This window comes from Dictyostelium purpureum, assembly GCF_000190715.1.
Source record: "Dictyostelium purpureum unplaced genomic scaffold DICPUscaffold_343, whole genome shotgun sequence".
Classification (NCBI taxonomy): Eukaryota; Evosea; class Eumycetozoa; order Dictyosteliales; family Dictyosteliaceae; genus Dictyostelium; species Dictyostelium purpureum.
Window position 1 is genome coordinate 10,386 of NW_003519679.1, and position 23,295 is coordinate 33,680.

The 23,295-nt window shown below is 26.5% G+C and overlaps 8 protein-coding genes across 8 annotated transcripts; 7 read left to right on the forward strand and 1 right to left on the reverse strand.

Annotated features, from left to right (window-relative positions):
- Positions 1–140: 140 nt before the first annotated feature.
- DICPUDRAFT_57961 (uncharacterized protein) lies at positions 141–3,933 on the forward strand (the record flags this gene model as incomplete). The annotated part of the gene is made up of 5 exons (XM_003292392.1): positions 141–486; positions 595–762; positions 829–2,739; positions 2,803–2,843; positions 3,486–3,933. 5 exons carry the CDS (start codon positions 141–143, stop codon positions 3,870–3,872), a joined length of 2,853 nt encoding a protein of 950 aa, XP_003292440.1. The 3' UTR covers positions 3,873–3,933.
- A 487-nt stretch (positions 3,934–4,420) lies between these two features.
- Positions 4,421–5,377, forward strand: DICPUDRAFT_40557 (uncharacterized protein; the record flags this gene model as incomplete). Its single annotated transcript, XM_003292393.1, has 2 exons — positions 4,421–4,564; positions 4,721–5,377. The coding sequence occupies 2 exons, from the start codon at positions 4,421–4,423 to the stop codon at positions 5,375–5,377; spliced, it is 801 nt and encodes a 266-aa protein (XP_003292441.1).
- Positions 5,378–6,004: 627 nt separating this feature from the next.
- On the forward strand, positions 6,005–9,719 carry DICPUDRAFT_157160 (uncharacterized protein; the record flags this gene model as incomplete). Its single annotated transcript, XM_003292394.1, has 3 exons — positions 6,005–6,022; positions 6,095–6,634; positions 6,705–9,719. The coding sequence occupies 3 exons, from the start codon at positions 6,005–6,007 to the stop codon at positions 9,717–9,719; spliced, it is 3,573 nt and encodes a 1,190-aa protein (XP_003292442.1).
- An 803-nt stretch (positions 9,720–10,522) lies between these two features.
- Positions 10,523–11,633, forward strand: DICPUDRAFT_83059 (uncharacterized protein; the record flags this gene model as incomplete). The annotated part of the gene is made up of 4 exons (XM_003292395.1): positions 10,523–11,044; positions 11,147–11,230; positions 11,461–11,524; positions 11,608–11,633. 4 exons carry the CDS (start codon positions 10,523–10,525, stop codon positions 11,631–11,633), a joined length of 696 nt encoding a protein of 231 aa, XP_003292443.1.
- Positions 11,634–12,339: 706 nt separating this feature from the next.
- Positions 12,340–15,231, forward strand: DICPUDRAFT_157163 (uncharacterized protein; the record flags this gene model as incomplete). Its single annotated transcript, XM_003292396.1, has 4 exons — positions 12,340–13,986; positions 14,067–14,228; positions 14,693–15,031; positions 15,202–15,231. The coding sequence occupies 4 exons, from the start codon at positions 12,340–12,342 to the stop codon at positions 15,229–15,231; spliced, it is 2,178 nt and encodes a 725-aa protein (XP_003292444.1).
- A 323-nt stretch (positions 15,232–15,554) lies between these two features.
- On the forward strand, positions 15,555–17,499 carry DICPUDRAFT_83061 (uncharacterized protein; the record flags this gene model as incomplete). The annotated part of the gene is made up of 2 exons (XM_003292397.1): positions 15,555–15,631; positions 15,720–17,499. The coding sequence occupies 2 exons, from the start codon at positions 15,555–15,557 to the stop codon at positions 17,497–17,499; spliced, it is 1,857 nt and encodes a 618-aa protein (XP_003292445.1).
- Positions 17,500–18,688: 1,189 nt separating this feature from the next.
- Positions 18,689–19,719, forward strand: DICPUDRAFT_83062 (uncharacterized protein; the record flags this gene model as incomplete). The annotated part of the gene is made up of 3 exons (XM_003292398.1): positions 18,689–18,854; positions 18,921–19,168; positions 19,243–19,719. The coding sequence occupies 3 exons, from the start codon at positions 18,689–18,691 to the stop codon at positions 19,717–19,719; spliced, it is 891 nt and encodes a 296-aa protein (XP_003292446.1).
- Positions 19,720–19,739: 20 nt separating this feature from the next.
- On the reverse strand, positions 19,740–22,989 carry DICPUDRAFT_50441 (uncharacterized protein; the record flags this gene model as incomplete). Its single annotated transcript, XM_003292400.1, has 1 exon — positions 19,740–22,989. The coding sequence occupies one exon, from the start codon at positions 22,987–22,989 to the stop codon at positions 19,900–19,902; it is 3,090 nt and encodes a 1,029-aa protein (XP_003292448.1). The 3' UTR covers positions 19,740–19,899.
- Positions 22,990–23,295: the final 306 nt, after the last annotated feature.

A 23,295-nucleotide genomic window follows, 5' to 3' on the forward strand; every position in this document is an offset into this window, starting at 1 on the left:
AAAAAAAGAGAATAAAATAATGTTTTTAAATTGTGTGCACTTTTAATTGTTTTCTTTTATAATCATATACATAAATAATAATAATAATAATAATAATAATAATAACATATAATAATAACATATAATAAATAACACACACAATGATAGTATTTGATTTCGAATATTATTATAAAAATCAAAATCTATATTTTATAGTTGACAGTAATAATATTAATAATACCAATGATAATATTGATAATAGCTATTTGTTTTTTAAAATATGGCGAAATTGTTATATAAAAGAATATATATTAAAATGTATTTATATTATTAACCATAGAAACTTTAGTCCCAACACTCAAATTGTAGGGTATTGTAAAAACTATGAAGATATCAATTCAGTTAATTGGATGCTAAATTTCAATCATGTTGGCCTGTTATTTGAAAAAGTGAATAGAAATGATAGAGACTTAACCTTTTGTCTTGGTTCAATCGAAAAAATATTCTGTCAAATTAATAAAAATAATATTAAATCCAATAGTATCAGTGATAGTAGTAATAAAGACAACAATAACAGCAATATTAATAACAATGGTATTCTATTTAATGAAAAAGATATTGAAAATTTTTATATCAATTTAATTAGAAACTATAGAGACTATCTATTAAACTTTTCGGATAGTTTATTACTATTAACAATTAAATATGACAATATAATAGCTTTTAAACTACTATGTTCATTAATGACATCACAGTATCCATACAGCTACTCTTTAATATATAGTTTAACAAATAGAAAATCATCTTCCTCTTCTTTATCATCATCCTCTTCATCTACAAATTTATTAGAATCAACAAATGGCGGCAATGGTTGTGGCAGTAATGGTAGCAATAATAACGATAATGATACAACTAATAACAGTGGAGCTGGCTTTGGTGGACTCAATGGTGGCATTGAAATCCATTTTACAAGAAATCTATTTGATACAGCATTTGAAAACTCATCAATTGAAATTTTAGAGTATATTAAAAAGTCAAAATCGCACATCTATTATCTCTGGGACCACACTAGATCATTTTTAGAATGTTTTAAGAATGCCAATGACTCTGTCGATTCTGTACAGAAAAGAAACAAGCTATGTCGATATTTAATAACAAATCAAATGGAAAACATCAACCTGCCAGAAATTGTATATATGGAAAATGAAAGCAGTAAAAGTAGCAGCGGGAGTAATACATTAAACTCTTATTTTAGCTTTTTCACAAACTACTTTTATAAAGACAGCAATAACAATGAAAGTGAACAATACTCGATAGATAAGATTACCGTACCATTCGTCCCATTAACAAGACTAATAGAACTAGACACTGATATACTGATGGATTTCAAGATATTAAAACCAACATTATTCAACTATAGATGTCATGATTTTAATCAATTTCTATGTAGTCAATATAAAGGTTCACTATCATCAATGATTTTTATAACAAGTAAAAAACAACAACTATTTATCTGTAATTTTATTTTATTATATTTATACAGTAATTTAAAAACAAATAATGACAACAGTAGTAGCACCAATATTAATAATGACCATATAATAACATTAATTAAAAATAATACCAACAATAATAATAATAATATTAATAATACTCAATTATTAATTCAATTTTTAGTTGAAAAAATAATAATGAACAATGAATTTAATGATCATTTAAAAATATCAATAATAACGGAATATAAACTTTATTTAAACAAATCAACAAACAATAACAATAACTATTATAATAATAATAATGTTAAAGAAATTAAAGATATTTTAAATAATAATCCGTACTGTTTTAGCATAATCTTTCAACTATCGTATGAATATGGTGACTCCAATTTATTAAAATACTGCCTGACCCACTTCCATATAAAGGTGTATTTACCATTACGACAAAATGTAATACCAGAACTGTTCTGCCAATGTACTGATGACGTAGCCAAACAAAAGCAATTTATTAAAACACTTGTTGAAAATTATAAATCAATAGAAGCAATGGTACCTATTAGTTGGTTTTTTATTTCATTACTAAGGGATGAATATTTCGATCAAGTTGTTTATTTCTACGAACTAATGGAAGAAAAGGGTGTAAACTTATTATCAAAAGAATGTTTAGAAGAAGCAGCGTATAATGACTCAGAATTAATCATTTCATTTTTCATAAAGAAATTTAAAACTCAAATGAACCTTTGGAAGAAAATATTTAGATATTTAAACATAAATATTGGTAGCAACCTAGGTGATGACCCATTTTCAAATGAAAATAGTAACAATAATCAAGATGAAATTGAAGCACATGAAAATAATATTAAAAATATTATATCAACAGTATGGAATAACTCAGTAACCAAAATTGCCGCTAAAAGAAACAATCTATCATTATTACAATTGGTTCATAAAGAATTACCAAATTTAATTAATGAAAGTACAATGGAAGAAGCAATTGATAGTCAAAACTTTAATATTGTAAAATTTTTAGTCTATAACAACTATCCAAGTAATACCAACTGTTTCTTATTGGCATGTAGAAAGAAGGATTTTAGAACTTTAATTTTCCTTATGGATAATAAAAGTGAAGGTTGTGATTTATTTCAACTGTGTGAATACAACAGTAACCTAATCGAATATATTAGAACTCATAGAAAGAAGGATTACGAAAGCAATAGATTTGGTGATTTACATTTATTCGAATCTAGAATCATTAGAGAAATTGGTTGCTCAAGGGAAATTTGTTTATTATATGCAATCCTATCATATAGAAGGCAACAAGAAATAGATAGGAACCAGCCAGCCAATAACCCTGAAGATTCAAATCATGTTTCATTTTTTTCAACACCAATCCAGCAACAGCAACAACAGCAACAACAGCCACAATCAAATAATGTACAAAATAGCAATAATAATAACTATAGTAATAAAGTTCAATCATATATAAAACCAAGTAAAAGTACATTAGAAAGATTTAGATACATAAACTCGTTATCAAGACGAGATCATATTAAGATAGTGTTAGATGAACTTAGTGAAGATATGAATGAAAACTATTTATTCCATTTGCAATTCCATCTTAGATCAATATTTGAATCAATTGTGACCCACGGTAATTTATCAGCATTAAAAATATTTTTAAATCATCAATGGATTAAATCAAAATTTCCCAAGATTTTCGAACACGACCTTCAAATTATCATTGAAAAAACAATTCAATTTGGCTTTTTAGATATGTTGAAATACTTTTTAGAAGATCTCAAACTTACATTACCAATAGAAGCAATTAAAATTGTTGTCATTCCAAATCTTATTAAAAATGGTTCAGTTTCAACACTACACTATATTCTAAAGACCTTTTCAAATTTAAAAATTAAAAAATTCCATGTTGAACTGGCAGTAAAATATAGAAAACAACATATGATTAGATACATGTTTCAAAGATTCCCCAAGCTATTTAATAATCCAAAGCAATATTTAATTAAAATCAATAATAATAGCAGTGGTAGTAATAGTGGCAACTCTTTTAACAACAGCAACAACAATAGTAATATCAATCTTTACAATCAATTTAATATTTATAACTACTTTAAACAACAACACCAAAATCAATTTCAACTTACACTATTACAAATTAACAATAGCTACAACACGATTTCTAATATGCATGCTAACAATACAACAGCCAATAATCTTTTAGATCCCCAGCAACTGCAAAATCTGATATCAAATAACTATATACCTCCCCACCAATATAACAACAATAATAATAACAATAATAATAATGAACTATCAATAGTAACAGATGATATTAACCAATGGTTCCTTAATCTTTCAAATTCATTATCATTGTATTGATCCATAATAAAAAAAAAAATAAAAAAAAAATAAAAAAATTTATCTATTTATTGTTAAAGATATCACAAACAATTTTCTTCTTTTTTTTTTTTTTTTCATTTATTATTTATTATTTATTTGCCCAACATATGATTTTGAATTTTTGTTTATTATTTTTTTTTTTTTAATTTTTTTTTTTTGATATCAGGTGTGAATCTCTATTGCATCATGTTGGGAAAAGAAAAAAATTAATTATAAAAATGGTATTTGTTAAGGCAAAAAATATCGTAATTTATCATAAATACCCATTAGAAAAAAAAAAGAAAAAACTGTGTTAAAAAATAGTTTTTAAAAAAATATCTAAAAATTTTTTTAATTATTTTATTTTAAAAATTTTTTTTAAAAAAATAATTAAAAAAAAAGACGTCAAAAATAAAAATTTTTATTTTTTTTATTTTCTTTTTTTTCGTAGGGTTTTGTGTTGTATGTTCGATATAAAAAAGTATTATATATAGATAACTTTATATACACATATTTTTTTATAATAAAAAAACAAAACAAATATAAAAATGGATATTGTTCAAACATATTTCAATCAGTTGGATAACTACATGGCCAATTTCCGTTGGGAAAGCGGTGTAACTCCATTATCAAGCTATGTATACCCATTCTCAACTTCAATCGCCTATGTATTAATTATTTTCGGTTTACAAGTAAGTGATTTTCAAAAATCGATTTTTAATTTAATTTTAAAAAAAAATTTCATATGAAACATAAATTTAACACACCCCACTTTTTTATTATTTATTTTTATACCTATCTCTTTTTTTTTCTTTTCTTTTCTTTTTTTTTTTTTTAATTTTATTTAGAGATTTATGAAGAATAGAAAAGAGATGAATTTAAAAGCATTCTCAATTATTCATAATATTAATTTAATTGTTTTATCATTTTCAATGATGGTTGGTATTCTTTATTCAGCCTATAAACAAGCTCAAGAACAAGGTGCTTTTAGTTTAATTTGTGAGCAAACTGACCAAGCAGTCCAAGGCCGTGTTGGTTTTTGGATTTACATTTTCTATTTATCAAAATACTATGAATTAGTTGACACTGTTATTTTAGCACTCAAAAAACGTACTGTTATTTTCTTACATCTTTTCCATCATATGGCTATGGTTCCAGTCACATGGCAATGGTTACACGAACAATGGTTAGTTGGTTCATGGTGGTGTACATTTGTAAACTCATTCATTCATGTTATTATGTATTACTACTACCTCCAAACAACCCTTGGCAACAGCTGTTGGTTCAAAGCTCACATCACCAAAGCTCAAATTATTCAATTCCTCACCGGTACCGGTATGGTCACTTATTGGTTCTTCATTCGTAGTACCTATGATTGCAAAGGTCCACTCTCACCAGCCATCATTTCAAACTCTGTAAACACCTTCTTTATCATCCTTTTTGCTAAATTCTATGTTGATTCATACAGAAAAGGAAAAGCAGCCTCAAAAAAGAAGGCCCAATAAAAAAAAATAAATAAATAAAAATGCGAAAATAAAATAATTTAATTTTTTTTAAATTATAAAATAAAATTATATAACCAATCAATTTATCACCTCAAAAAAAAAAAAAAAAAAAAACTTGATCAATTTAGTGACACCAATAAAATCATCACTGTAAAAATTTTTTAAAAAAAAAAGCCTGAAAAAAATAATAATTCAAGCCACCAAAATATTTTATTATGAATTATTAACACAGTGTTATTTTGGTTTTAACTTTATTTAGAGAATTCACTGGGTATATTTATGACCAATTTTGATTATTTATTTAATAAAAATAAATTTTATTTTTTTTAATTTTTTTTTTAATTTTTTTTTTTTAATATTTTTCAAAATTTTTTTAAATAATTTAATAAATAAAAAAAAACGATTATCTTTTATTTTTTTTTCAAAATATCATACATTATTATTTACACTATATATATTTATTAAATGAAATTAAACATTTAAAATAGAAAATTCTAAAAAATAAAAAATAAAAAATAAAAAAAAAAAAAAATAAATAAAAAAAAAATTCTTTTTATTTTTATTTTTTTTTTATTGTTATTTATTTTTTTTTAAAAAAAATCAATCAACAAATATATAACTTAAAAAATGAATTTCTTTGAAAAGGTAAATTTTTTATTAAATAAAAATGGCTATGTAAAAAAAAAAATAATATTATACTAATATTTTTATATATAGAGTCTTTCTTTTGGTGAAAAGGTAGAAACTAAAACATATTCAAACAAATTTTCACCATATGGGTTAGATAGAGGTTCATTTTACATTACAAATTTTAGATTTGTTTTTATACCTGAGAAAAAGAAGCAATTTTATAATAATTCTGTATTATTAAGTTCATATATACAAAATAACAGCAATAGTAGTAACAGCAATAATAGCAATAGTGTTACAAATGGCAATTCATTAAATTCATCACAACCAAACACAAATATCAATGGAAACAATTATTATAAAGAAAATGAATTATTAGAAATACCCTTAACATCAGTATTAAAGTTTGAAAGATTTGTAACAAGAAAAGATAAGGTTATCGATATTACATGTAAAGATATTAGGCAATATAGATTCTTTTTTACTCTGGATAATGATAAAGTGGAAATCATCGAAGCTAAATTCAATAAGCTCTCACCATCATCAATAGAGAAATCATTTGCATTTTATAACTCTGAAAGATTTTCACATAATACCAAGGGATGGTATATTTATGATGCAGAAAAAGTATGTATAGATAAATACAACAATCGTTCACCCATTTATAATTATATTAATGTTTTTTTATTATTATTAGGAATATAATAGAATGGGTATATCACAAAGTTATAAAACAAGTCCATGGGCAATTAGTTTAATTAATTTTGATTATTTGTTTAGTGAAACATACCCAAAGATATTGGTTGTACCATCAAGTTGTAATGAAAAGGAAATTTTAAGCAAGGTTGCATCATTTAGAACAAATAGAAGAATACCAGCATTATCATGGCGCCATAAACAAAAGAATTCAGTTATTATAAGATCAAGCCAACCTAAAGTGGGAATACAAAGAACACGTAGTAAAGAGGACGAGTTATTATTAAATATGTTTAGAATTGCAGCAAATCCATTATACCCACTAGTTGTAGCAGATGCTCGTCCCAAAATGAATGCTGTAGCAAATCAAGCTAAAGGTGCAGGCTATGAAGACGTTCAAAGGGGTTACCAAAGAACGGTTATCGAGTTTTTAGGTATTGAAAATATCCATTCAATGAAGGAAAGTTTTAAAAAGTTAAGGGAGGCTGTTCTAGGACCTGATGTTTCGCATTTTTACAGCAATATCGAAAATAGTAAATGGTTAGAGCATATTTTGCTTTTAATTGAAAGTGCTTCAAGAGTAGCCAGATTAATAGAAGATGATACTTCAGTATTGGTACATTGCTCTGATGGTTGGGATCGTACTTCACAAATCACATCTCTTTCAATGCTATTATTAGACCCATATTATCGTACTTTCGAAGGCTTTATGATTCTCATCGAAAAGGAATGGTTGTCTTTTGGCCACATGTTTTATGTTAGAACTCATGGTAAACAAGCAGAAGAACGTTCTCCAATTTTTACACAGTTTATAGATTGTGTTTGGCAAATCTCCAATCAATTTCCACACCATTTCGAATTTAACGAGCGTTTCCTTTTTAAGATTTTAGATGCAGTATACAGTTGTCAATATGGTACATTTTTATATGACTGCGAAAGAGAGCGTTCAAAAGCATTCAATACTCCATCATTTTGGGCCTATGCCGAAACCAATAGATCATTATTTATCAATCCACTTTATGTACCACCAAAAATTTCAACATCATCATCATCATCATCATCATCATCATCAACTACACCAACCCAAGGTAATAAGAGTTATAAATGTCTTGCGTTATTCCCAATGATTGATATTAAATATATTCGTCTTTGGGAAACTTATTACTGCCGTACCCATTATACATTGGGATTTGACAAAATGGAGGCACTTTCAAATTGGGCCATTATGAAGCAAAATGAATTACAGTCACTAAAAGAAGAAAATATAAAATCTGAAAAAGAAAAAGAGATTAGTATTCAAAGATGCCAAGATTCCCTCAAAGAAAATGAAAAACTTCATCAACAAATTGAAGATCATAAAAAAGAAATTACAATTAGAGACCAAATTTGTGAAAATAGACATCAAGAATTATTGTCATTAAGGAAGGAAAAAGATTTATTATTGCAAATTTTAGAAAATAATAATATTTTAATTGATGAAAATGATTTATTCGATGAAACTAACAGTATTTTATTGCCTAATAATCACAAAGAAAATTTAGAAGAGCCAGAACAAGAACAAAAAGAACAACAAGAGCCACAAGAGCAACAAGAGCAACAAGAGCCAGAAGAACAACAAAAGCAAGAAGAGCAACAAGAGCAACAGAAGCAAGAGCAACAAGAGCAACAAGAGCAACAAGAGCAACAAGAGCAACAAGAGCAACAAGAGCAACAAGAGCAACAAGAGCAACATGAACAAGAACCAAATAGTAATCAAAAAAAAGAAGAGAATTCTAAATTTGGAGATAAGGATGAAGATGAAGAATTGGATGAGATGGATCGCAAATTAAATTCTATCGAGTTTGAGGATAATAGTAGTTTGTATAATAGTTTACCAACCCAACATAATCACAATATTCACAAACACAATTCGCACCATCTTAATAATAACCACAATAGTAATCATAGCCATAGTCACAATCATTTATCATCTTCATCTATTTTGGATTATAGTATCAGCTCTCTACAAAATAAAATCAGTGAGTTAGAACTTAAATTAGCAAAGGTCGAAGGTTTTAATCAAAATATTATAATCTCAGAGAAATTAAATCAAGAGAGAATCGAAAAGTTAAATATCCAGCTAGAAAGCAAGGTTCAATTATTAAAAGAAAAAGAAGGTGAAATTAAAGAAAAGGATGAAGCAATTGATGATGGTGAAAGGAATATCAAACAAAAAATTAAATATATTATTGAACAAGAGAAGGCATATTTTAGCTTGAAACAACAAATTGAAGATTTTTTTGAACAATATAATAATAGTAATAATAATAATAACCCACTTGGTAATTCACCAAATGTAAATAATAATAAAACCCCTGTAAATAATAACAACAACAACACCACACCCAATGGCAGTATATCATCAATTTTTAAAACTAGAGGTTTCTTATTTGGTGGTTTTCGTGATACAATTGATGTTTCAATAGGTAGCACAGATAATAGTAATAATAATAATAATAATAACAAAAAAAATAAAACCAAAATATCCAAACCATCAGCAAATCCAACAACAACAACTTATGCGCAACCAAATAGAAACATAGAAATAATAGAAGAATACTTTCCAAATGGTAGTACAACAAATGATAGAGAATTAATGGCACCAGTAACTACAGCAACCACAGGATCAACACCGCCTGATATTAATATTGGTGGGTCTATTGTAACAGATGGACAATCAATTAACAACAACAATAATAGTAATGCAAATGGTGGTAGTAAACAATCATCAGTTAATCTTCAATGTACTGGGTGCTTTAAAGAAATTCCAAAGAATTCAACCTATGTTAAAGGTAAAAAAGATAGAATTCATTGCGAATTATGCGAAAAAGATTATCAATCGATCAAACAACGTCATAGAAGATGCACAACATGCGATAAAACTTTGGATAAAAATTCAAAAATTATTGATGGTAATAGATATTGTTCAGTTTGCATTTCCAAAATTATTGAAGGTATTGATGATTTAGGTTTTTAATCACTATCAGAATTATAATAACAATAATAAACCAGTAAATACATGTAACTCTATACAATAAAATTTAATTATTTATTTTTAATTTTTTTTTTTTTTTTTTAATTGATTTTAATCCAAAGTTTGGTAGTTAAATAAAATTATAATAATTATTATTATTATAATTTTTATTTATTTATACACTTATTTATTTATTTATGGGTTTTATTTTTTTTTTTTATATATATATATAAATAATTTAAAATAGGGTTAATTATTCATATTGATTATATTTACCATTAGACATAAGAATCATTTAAATTATACTTGTTTATTATTATAATAAAATGACAATTTTAATTAGATTTGGAAAGGGGTAAATTAGTTAACATTGAATGTTTTTTATTATAAAAAATGTGGTAAATATATTAATATTACCATGATTGTGTTTATTAAAGAGTTATTATAACTATTTTTGATTGTTTTAAATTCAAAGCTTAAATATATAATTATTTTATACTTTAATAGAATATTAATTAAAAAAATAATTTTTTAATAAAAAAATTTATTTTTAAATTTAAATATTTTTTTTTCATACCTTTTTTTATAAAATTTTTTTATAAATATATACACTACATATTTTTATAATTTTATTTTATATATCCTATATTACCATCATCTTTTTTATATATCATACACAATTTTATTTTATTACACTTTTTATATTCATTTAATTTTACAAATACACATATCATATTTTTTTATATATATATAATTTTTCAAAAAAGAAATTAACTCCACAACAAAAAGTGGATTTATTAGAGGATATGATTATCCAAACATTTTACCCAATTGGAGAAAATGAATCATTTTTAAATGAAGGTGTTAGAACATCTAAAAAAATGATAAAGGAATTAAAGTTACACAGTTTTGTAACCCAATTACCAATCCAACCAACTACTTTGGTTGTCAATTATTTTACCGTTCATCAACAAAAAGATGAACAAGAACTATTAGATATTCAAAATGTTCAACAACAAGAAGTTAATCAACAAAATTTAGAACATAATGGAGAGGAGCAACAATTACACCTCTCATTAACTTTTGAACATCATCCTATAGATAGTGACGATGATTACAATTGGAAGTGCTATCAAGATCCAAATTCACCACCATCAAACCCAAAGTCACCATCTCAAAATAAACAAGTACAGGAGGAGATTAGTCAAGACCAATTTGAAGAAAAAGAACAAGAAGAGAGTCAAGCTGGGGAGATGACATTATCCCAACAAATTGAGGCAAACAATTTTCAAGAATTTTTAAATAATCATCAAGAACCTGAACCAATAGTACTCATTTTGAATATTGAACATCATCCTATAGATAGTGATGAAGAATTTAATTACAATAATAAGTGTTATTGTAATTAAATTCTTCATCACTATCTATAGGATCCATATTCACCAGTAAAGGAAAAAAAAGAAGAAAATAATCAAGCCGATGAACAAAAAGAAGAAAATAATCAAAATTCAACAGTAAACTAGCAACAAGAAGAAAATCATCAAGCTGATGAAAAAAATCAAGAAAATATCCACCCCTTATAAATCAAGATCAAATGGATCAATATGCATCATCTGAAGATAATAATTATGAAAATCAAAATCAAAATTTACGTCTCTCTTTAACACTTGAGTATCACCCTATAGATAGCGATGATTACGATTTTTATAAAAAAAATTACAATAAATTTTTTCAATAAAAATAGTTATTACATTTTATGCTATATACAACTATTAAAGTTTCATTGATTAATTTACATTATGTATACAGTAATTTATAACAAAGAAAATTAATTTTTTTTTTTTTTTTTTTTTTTTTTTAAAATATTTAAATACAATATTATTTAAAAAAGAAAAAGATGATAATGTAAAAAATTAAAAAAATATATATTAGAATATAATAAAGATAAAAGTGTTTTAAAAAAACATATATCAGATAGAAGTTGTAGTTGATTTTTTTTTTTTTTTTTTTCAAAATAATTATATAAATAATTCATTTCTTTTTTTTTTTTTAATTACATAATTAATATTAAATACACCCACCAACTTTTTAGAAATCAACTATATTGCAGTATATTATTTGATTTGTAATTGTAATAAATATGTTAACTTTAATAATAGTTGTCCCATATCAAATTAAAATCCATTGTTAAAATTTATAAAATAATAAATTTTTTTTTTTAATAATCATGATGTTCGTAAATTGTGCATTTAGTTTTTCCTTTTGCGGACCCACTGTTTAATTCATACCACTAATAAAAAACCTTGTGTGTGGGAACTACATTTTTTTTATAAAAATTTAAAAATTTTTTTTTTTTTTTTTTTGAAATTTAAAGTTTTAAATTTAATTTAATGTTTTTTTTAAATTTTCATTCCAAAAATTTTTTTTATTTTTTCTTTAATATTTTATTTACATTCAAAATTTTTTTTACAATTAACTTTTTATATAATAAAAAATACAATAATAAAATTTAATAATATCAATATCATTTTATATTAATTAAATAATTACAACTATCAATAAATAATAGTTCGCAAATCACCTTTCACATCACTATTATTTCATAAAAATAGTTTAATATAAAATGGATTATTTAACAATTTTATATTTATTTATTGATGTAATCATCGGTTTATTACTCAGCCTTTATGTAAATAAATATTATTTCAACAACAATAACAGTAATAACAATAATAACAACAACAACGATGGTATCTCCAGCAACAACAATAACAATAACAACCACCACCAACACCAAAATACACCAATCCACAATACTGCTCCAATAGATAGACTACAAAGTCAACAACAACAACAACCACCATCACAGCCACTATCACAATCAAAAAGCACTGCTTCAACCCCTGGTATTAGAAAACTATTTCAAGACCTTGATGAATACGAAAGACAACAACAAGAACAAGAAGAAGAGCCAGAACAAGAACAATCACAACAATCTCAACAAAGCTCTCAAAACCCACAACAATTTTCATATTCAAGGGGACAAGCTAGCCACTACCCATCTTTTGATAGAAATCAATCGCGTTATACTGCCAGTGCTAATGTTCAACCAACCAATCAACCACAACGTCCACAACCATCACACTCATCATCAAGTGCTCAGAATTACCCAACATTAAATAGAGCACATTCTCGTACCGCTGTTGATGCTCCACAAACAACTCAACCACAACAACATCCACAACCAACTCATTCATCCTCTAGTGCTCAGAGCTATCCAACAATAAATAGAGCACATTCTCGTTATACTGCCGGTGCCAATGTTCCACCAACTGCTCAACCACAACAACATCCACAACCAACTCACCCATCCTCAAGTGCTCAGAACTACCCAACAATAAATAGAGCACATTCTCGTTATACTGCTGCCAATGTTCCACCAACCACTCAACCACAACAACGTCCACAGCCAACCGATTCATCATCAAGTGCTCAGAACTATCCAACATTCAATAGAGCACATTCTCGTACCGACGTTGATGTTCCACCAACCACCCAGCCACAACAAAACCCACAACCAACTCACTCATCAAGTGCTCAGAGCTACCCAACATTCAATAGAGCACATTCTCGTACTGCTGCCAATGTTCCACCAACCACTGAACCACAACAACACCCACAACCAACCGATTCATCTTCAAGTGCTCAGAACTATCCATCATTTAATAGAGCACATTCTCGTAACGCTGTTGATCCAAATCCACCAAATCCATCACCAGCTTTCAATTCAACAGGTGTCCCAATATCATCTAGTAACACTCCAATGAAGAAGAGATCATTAGAGTCTGATGATGAAGAGTATTTAGAAATTAATATGGGAGCCAATAAAAGACATAGATATGAAGATGAAGAAGAATTAAAAAGGGTTCAAGAAGAAAAGGAACGTTTAGAGATCGAAAGATTGGAAAGGGAAAAGGAAGAAATGGATAGAATAGAAAAAGAACGTGAAGAAAAAGAAAGATTAGAAAAAATCGAAGAGGAACGTATCAAAAATGAACAATTAGAAAAGGAAAGAATGGAAAAGGAACAAAAGGAACAAGAAGAACAACAACAAGAAGATAATAAATGTTACGTTTGCATGGAAGATATGGAGACTGATAGCATCGCCACCATTGATTGCAATCACAGATTCTGTTTTGATTGCATGGATACATGGCATAAAATTAAAAATACTTGCCCATTATGTAGAGCAAGATTCTATACAATTAAAGTAAGTTAATTCATACATTTATATTTATACTTAATAAATAAAAAAATATATATTAATTTTTTTTCATTTTATAACTGTAGAGAGTCGGTCATGATCCAATAGTAGTAGGCGATGTTGAAAATAGAGCCCATGAACAAGAATTAGATTACAATTTCCTTGATGATTCCGATAATTCTCAAAATGAAAATGAAAATGAAAATGATAATGATTCCGATGATGAATTCAGTGGCAACATGGATCAAGTTTATCACCATTTATTGCGTCGTCGTTTTGTTCACAATATTTACGAACCAATATTTGATGATTATATAAATATGGATTAATAATGGAATTGAGGGCGATTAAATTAATAATTTAGGTACTTTATTCAAAGTTTCTTTAAAACGAATATGATGAAGTCCTTACTATTAATTAACTCATTTCATTCGTAGTTTCATTTATTGATTACAATTACATTTATATACATCATCCCAAAATTTGTCCAAGTTGTTCTAAATATTCAAATCATTATCAATATTTCAATAATAAATATATCATCATATTGTTCAGCTCTACAAAAAGAAGCAAAGTAAATTTATAATAATATTAAAGTTCCAGTTCCAAATATTTATAGAGAAATTAAAAAGGTAACTATAATAATAACATTTAAATAATTCATATATTTAAAAATAAAAGAAACTAATATTTAATTTTAATTCTTATTTAGCCTAATTCCAATTCTTTATTCCTCAATATCAATACGTTCAAAGTTTCTAATCTAACGTTAAGATCAAATATTCGAAAACAAAGTTCACGACAATCTTCAACTCATTCAGAACCAAAAACCAGAGTCACTTTTCCCTTTAATGCTAATCACAATCCAATCAGAACCGTATTCCAGCAGTATATACCCCCTCTACAACAATCAACAATCACACTCAAAATCGTATTCCAGCAGTATAAACACCCTTTACAACCATCAGCAATCTCACTCAAAATCATATTCCAGCAGTATAAACACCTTTTACAACCATCATACAATCTCGTTAAAAGTAATAATATAGCAGTATAGCCCAACTATTTTTCAACACACACCAAAATACACATAAATATTATAAAACCATAACTGATACCATCAATAATAATCAAAAGTATGTAAATTATATTTACTTGAACTTAAAATTATAAAATTTTATTGATAGAACAGAATTACTAACCAAATTATTTATATTTAAGAATAGGTTAACCAACAATTACAATCATTAAATTAACAAATTAAATTTTAGTTCAATCTAATGATTATAATCATAGTTCAGTTTTTCATTTAATATTAAGTTATAATACAATTATCTTATATTATATATTCTCCATTTAAAAATAAAATATATTTATTAAATAAAGTTTAAAAAATTTATAAAAAATTTTTTTTTTTTTTTTTGAAATTTTTAAATGGCATTTTTTTGATCCAAACGCATAATATAAAATGGATAAAAATGATTTTTTTTTTTTTTTGAATTTTTTTTATTTTTATGAATTTTGGAAGAAATAAATTTCATATTTTTTATTTATTTATCTTTTTTATATTGACAATGGATGAGCTACTATCATCTCTAATTAACTTTCAAGTAAATGAAGAGTTAAAAAACAGTAGTAATATTAGTGATAGGTAAGTACAATACAATACAATAAATAAATATAAATAATAGTCGATTGAGTAAAAGCATATTCATTGGTGCTTTCTCTTTTTATTATAGATTATTATATAAAGTTTGGAATAATATATTTTTAAGAAATGAAATTCATAAACATATTTTAAAGTTTATTGAACATAGTGTTGTAGATTTTGATAGATATTACCAGTTTAAAGATAAATCATATATAAAAACACTTGAGTGGGATGGTGATACACTACCAGATAAAAATAAATTTCCACCATTTTTGACAAATTTATATTTGTACCGTTTTAATAAAATGTTAACTCCAACAACTTTACCAAATACAATTACTACACTTACATTCGGTAATGTTTTTAACAAAGTAGTTAAACCCGGCACATTACCAAATAGTCTCACAACACTCACATTCGGTTATGATTTTAACCAAGTAGTTCTACCAGGTACATTACCAAATAGTCTCACAACACTCACATTCGGTTATAATTTTAACCAAGTAGTTCCACCGGGCACATTACCAAATAGTTTCACAAATCTCACATTCGGTGAGTGTTTTAACCAAGTAGTTCCACCCGGCACATTTCCAAATAGTCTCACAACACTCACATTCGGTGAGTGTTTTAACCAAGTAATTCTACCCGGCACATTACCAAATAATCTCACAACACTCACATTCGGTGAAGGTTTTAACCAAGTAGTTCTACCCGGCTCAATACCAAATAATCTCACAACACTCACATTCGGTGATTATTTTAACCAAGTAGTTCTACCCGGCACATTACCAAATAGTCTCACAACACTCACATTCGGTAATAAATTTAACCAAGTAGTTCCACCCGGCACATTACCAAATAGTCTAACAACACTCACATATGGTTATTATTTTAACCATGTAGTTCCCCCGGGCTCATTACCAAATAGTCTCACAACACTCACATTTGGTAGTGGTTTTAACCAAGTAGTTCCACACGGCACATTACCAAAGAGTCTCACAACACTCACATTCGGTTATTATTTTAACCAAGCAGTTCTACCCGGCACATTACCAAATAGTCTAACAATACTCACATTCGGTTATGATTTTAACCAAGAAGTAATACATGAAACATTACCAAATAGTCTCACAACACTCAAATTCGGTTATAATTTTAACCAAGAAGTTCTACCCGGCATATTACCAAATAGTCTTACAACACTCACATTCGGTCATTATTTTAACCAAGTAGTTCTACCCGGCACATTACCAATTAATCTCACAACACTCACATTCGGTGATTGTTTCAACCAAGTAGTTCCACCCGGCACATTACCAAATAATCTTAAAACACTCACATTCGGTGATTATTTTAACCAAGTAGTTCTACCCGGCACATTACCAAATAGTCTCACAACACTCACATTCGGTGAAGGTTTTAAACAAATAATTCTACCCGGCACACTACCAAATAGTCTTACAACACTCAAAATAGGTTATTATTTTAACCAAATAGTTCTACCCGGCACATTACCAAATAGTCTTACAACACTCACTTTCGATTATCGTTTTAACCAAGTAGTTCTATCTGGGATATTACCAAATAGTCTCACAAAACTCACTTTCGGTCGTGATTTTGACCAAGTAGTTCCACCTGGGACATTACCAAATAATCTCGCAACACTCACATTCGGTTATTATTTTAACCAAGTAATTCTACCCGGTACATTACCAAATAATCTCACAACACTCACATTCGGTTATAATTTTAACCAAGTAGTTTTACCTGGCACATTACCAAATAGTATTACAAAACTCACATTTGGTTATGGTTTTAACCAAGTAGTTCCACCCGGTTTATTTAAAATTAATTACAGTCATGATTAATATTTTCCTACCAAATAGAAACTAAAATCTATTTCTTTCCTCTTTATAAAACCTTTGTTTATAAAAATAATAATATTAATAAAAATTAAAATATTAAAAATATTAAAGATTTAGGTAATTATAAAAAATTTATTAGTAATTTTTATAACATATTAATAGAATAGAAAACTAGTTCAAACAACTAAAGATAAACATTATTCCATTCAATAAGAAAATACCTAATTAAAATTAAAATTAAAAATTTAATTTTGTAATCTGCTATATAACCAACAAAATGTAATTTGGGTTATTGATTCACTCCAAAAGGTTATGATATTGTCCACTTAAAAAATTAATACAAAAGCTAAACTGATTATCTCAACAATAGCAGAGGCACAAAAAGCTGTACATATGAAATATATCAGAACAATACATGGTTGGAAAGAAAGTGATTACAAAAGGAAATGTTCACAACCTCTACTTTTAATAATTGAAGATTCTCTATTTGGTAATTTTAATTGATAAATATTTGTGTGTTTTGGTGTGGATATCTATTTTGGTGTATTGGGGAGATTTAAAATTAATGGGGTTCCATCTTTATCAAAGAGGGTACCACAGCCGAATTATTAAATTTACAAACATTTGAAAAAACTTGTTTTGATTTTCATTATGTAAATTCTTTCTTATCACAAAAGATATTTTTACAAATTAAAATATTATAAATAAATGTAAATATTATAATATTTAAATCCCAACACTAATTTTTTTATTTTATTTAATCTAATTTTATTTATTATTAATTAATAAAGTTTGAAGGAAAAAACCAACTGTATATATTGTACAATCCAAGTATTTCAAAATATGTAACTTTATATTAATTGTATTGTAAATATATTATCAAAACATAAAAAAGTATTTATAATGGTTTATTCTTTGAAAAATCTGAAAATAGACGGCGATTAGTTTTTTTTTTTTGATCAATACATTTTAATTTATTTTTAAACTAAAATTTTATTTTTTTAAGAAATTTTATTTTTCTTTTTTTTACAATTTTTTTTGTATTTTTTTTTAATTTTTTTTAATTTTTTTTTTTCTTTTAATTTTATCAATTTCTGCAAAATTAAACCAGATGAATATTTTAAATATTGGTATAAATACAATTAAAACAATTCCTTCTAAAAGATCATTTACAACAATAGTAGAAAATAAAATGATAACAAATAAAAATAATAAATTATTATTAGGTGATAGAATGAAATCTTACGAAAAAGAATTCTCTTATAAAATAGAAAAAAATCAATGTTTTCTAATTCGTTTAGATGGCCATGGTTTTTCAAAATTTACTAAAAGATTTAACAAACCATGGGATCTCAGAAGTAGCTATTATATATTATTAAATTTAAAATTATAATTTTTATTAACAATACTTTTATATCATTTAGTTCATAATGCAATGGTTAAAACATCAGAAACTTTAATGACCACATTTAATCCAACATGTGTTTACACATTTAGTGATGAAATTACCTTATGCTTCCCATCAGTACCAGAAGTCGAAGGTGAATTAATTCCAGAAACAATTTATTCAGGTAAAATTCAAAAATTAACAACACTTGCAGCAGGTTTAGCATCAACAGTTTTTTATAAATCAATTACAAATGCAGAATATGACCCTGAAAAAGATAAAGATGTATGTATATAATAGAGGCATATTATTAAATTGTTACCAATAAATCTAATTATTAATTTAATTTTAATTTATAGGTTATTAAACTTTTAGAAGAAGCAACCCCATATTTTGATTCAAGATTATTTGCTTTACCAAAAAATGATGAAATTGTAAATAATTTATATTGGAGAAGTGTTGTAGATTGCAGAAGAAATAGCATTTATGGTTTAGGTAGAAAATATTTTTCAGATAAGCAATTATTTGGTTTAAATACAGATATTGTAAAAAAGAAATTGTTGGATGAAAAAGGTATTGATTACAATGCCGAACCTGGTTGGTACAAGTATGGTGTTTATTTCAAAAAACAAAAAAGCAACGTCACTCTTATTTCCCCATATGATAAAAAAGAAGTAACCGTTTTAAGAACCAAACTTGTTAATTTTTCATTCAACATTGGAGAATTAGATAATAATTTAAATTTCATAACAGAAAAAGTTTTACCAGAAGATTATAGTTTAAAATTTAAAGAAAAAACATTAGAAACAAATGAAGATAATAATATTCAGGTTTAATAAAATAAAATAAATATAGGTTTTTTTAATTAAAAAAAAGATAAAAAACAATAGATTTTTTTTATTTACAATTAATTTAATAAATAAATAAATAGATATTAATAAATAAATAAATAGTGTAATAAATAAATAATAAATAGTTGTTGTTTAATTGGATATAAAAAAAAGAAAAGAAAGGATTTAATTAAATTGATTCGATGGGATTGGATAATGATTTGATTTAATTTGGGAAACTAATTTAGAAGAGTTATTATGTGATACAGGTAAAAGTTGAATAACTTCTTGGTTTTGTAATTCTAGTTGTTGTAGTTGACGATTTAATTGTTGTTGTTGTTGGATTTGTGATTGGTGGAATGAAAGAAATTGTTGATGTTGTTGATGTTGTTGCTGTATTTGGTATTGTGATCCACGTGGGGTAATTGGTAATTGAGATTGTGATGGGAATCTAATGGCAGTTGGTGTATTCATAGAGGTTGGTGTTATTGGGTTAAAGTTTCTTGGTGTTGATGGCTGTGAATATGATGTATGACCAAATGGTGATGAGAAATTAATTGCAGTTGGGGAGTTATTAGATGATCCGGCACTTCTTTGTGTGTGTGGAGAGTAGTGGTAGAAAGAGTATTGATGATGGAGTGGTGGTGGAGTAGTTGGGGTATTCTCAGAATTTGTGCCTCCGGAGCTATTGAGTTCAACAAAGTAATAGTCAGTTGAGGATATAATACCGCCATCATCGCTTCTTGCAGAATTAAATGATGATGTTCTTGGGGTACTTGTTTGGGTTGGAGAGTTTGATAGGTCGTCACATGATGAACCTTGTTGTTGGATAAATTGTTGTTGGATTTGTTGTTGTTCTCTTAGTTGTTGATTGGTTTGGGAGGTAAGGTTGATAGTATTTGTAATTTGATTCTTTTTTAATAGTTGGTGAACCTTATGGGTTATCGATTTTTCAAGATTGTTGTGTGATAAATCCATAAAGGTGAGGGTTTGGTTTGATGTTAAAAGTTTAGTAAGAGCAGCGCTACCTTTAATGCCCAAAAAGTTACCACGGAAGTTGATGGATTCTAATTTTTGATTTACTTTTAAGGCCTCTGTTAAAGCAAGACCACCCTTTTCAGGGATTAAATTATTTTTTACAGAGAGTTCAATAAGAGTTTTATTGACCTTTAGTGATTTTGAAATTGATTCTAAGCCTTTAGCACCGATTTCATTATAGCCTAATTGTAAAACCTTTAAAGATGAATTATATTTTAAGGCTTTTCCAATAGATTTGGCACCAGACGAATTGATAGAGTTAAAGTTAAGATGAAGAGTTTGCAAATATTGATTTGTTTTAAGAGCATCACCAATTTCACTAGCACCTTTATCTTGAAGGTCGGTATCATCGAGGATTAAATTCTCCAAATGAATTTTATTTTCTTTTAAACCTTGAGCCAATTCTATAATACCACTATGAGAAATCTTTGTGTGGGAAATGTTGAGTTTTTTGATATAATGATTAACACAAAGACTCTTTGCCAATACTTTGCCAATAAGGTTCGATGATTTGGTATTTGAAAGACTCAAGCTTGTAATTGATTTATTTGATTGTAATGCATCTGCAATATCGATTGTTTTTTCATATAGGTCATTGTTTGAAATATTTAAAGTTTGAATAGTGTTGTTCTTTTTAATAAATTCGGCCAAGAGTTCACCGTTGCTTTCAGAGAGTTGACTTGAACTAAGGTCTAAAAAGGTTAAGTCTTGATTTCTAGTGAGAATGTTTAAGAATGGTTTTAAAGCCTTTTTACCGAAATTGATACCTTCTAAATTTAAAGTTAAAATTGGATTGTGTGGTGCAATATAGAATTCGTCATCATCGACTGATGATTTAGAAGAGGAGAATGAACATGATGGTGAAAAGGTAATCATATTATCACTTGTATTTGTACTATGGATACCATTGGAAACAATAACTGTGGTTTGGGATGGATTTAAATTGTTACTACTACTATTGGTACTATCGATAAAACTAATACAACTTTCGTCTTCCAAGTCATAGTCGTTGTATCTTTTGGCAAGGGCATTTACTATACAAACACCAAAAGATTCGTTTACATTTGAAAGAAGAACTTGTTGTAAATTAATTGAGGTTAAAAACTTAGAGCCAATTAAAACCTTTAATAAATCGATTGATTCGGATGGTAAAATAGTCATACATGATATATCAATTTGTCTAAGGGATTGGTTGATTGATAAAGCTCTTGGGAGACCAGATAGAGGATGTCTATTACTATTGTGAGAAAAATTTAAATGGGTAAGAGATTGGGAACGTTCAATATAGGAGCAAAGACGAGGGGATACATCTAAAGAAAGTTGATATTCGTTGTTTGAAAGGTCAAGATATGTGATGGTTTGATTGTATTGAAGGGTTTCTAAAATTGAATGGTTTTCATCTTGGTCGAGATTGTTATGGGAGAGATTTATCCAATTTATAGAACGATTTGTTTTGATTATATCTGAAATAATTAAAGAGAGACCATCAGTTCCCAAAGAGTTGTGTGAAAGATTTAGTTGGTTAAGTGTTTGGTTTGGAGCTTTTAAGGCTAGACCTAAAGCAATCCAGCTTTCTAATTCTTTTATTGATTTATTGTGTGAAAGATTTAAATGGGTAATTGAATGTCTTTGTTTTAAAGCTTCTGAAATTGATATCAATTCTTGGGATGAGTTTAATCTTAAATGTACTGTTTGTAAACAACTATATTTTAAACAAAAATCTCTATATATTTTACATATTTTTTTTGATGGAGATAAAGTGCCACTTAAATTTAATGGTGCAATTGGTACATTGGAGGTATTTGGTGAATATTGTTGTTGGTTTTGTTGTTGTTGGAATATATTTACAAATTGTGGGGTAACTGTGCCATTTGGTGTTATGTTGTTATTAAACTGATTTGGAGTTGGTGTATTTTGATTAGTTGGTGTATTTTGGTTACTATTTGGAGTAGCCATAATATTATTACTAATTTTATTTAAATTTAATTTTGGAATTCTTCCAGTTTTAAAATTTAATTTATCTATAAAATTTTGTTGTTGTTGTTGTAATATTTGTTGTTGTTGCTGTTGTTGTTGTTGAAGAAAGATATTATGATTTTGTATTAAAATACTATTATTATTATTATTATTATTATTACTTATACTAATATTACTATTATTATTATTAATATATACATTAGCTGTATTAGCAGTAGCTGCTGTTAGTGTTGATGTTGATGATAGATTTGAAGGAAACATTTTTAATGTGTCTGATTTTTTTTTATATACAGAGAATATTTTGAGAGAAAAAAAAAAAACTAAAAATTAAATTAAATTTAAAAAAATAAAATTAATTAAATTGTTAGTATTAATATAAATCTTTAAAGTTTGATATTTGTTTATTTAAATATATATAAATATATGTTTGTTATATTAAATTATTATCAAAAAAAATAAGTGTGGGTGTGTAGATTAAAAAAAGATATGTAAAAAATCATTCGGTAAATAATTATTTAAATAGTTTTTTTTTTTTTTTTTTTAATGGATAATCACTTTTATTACTTT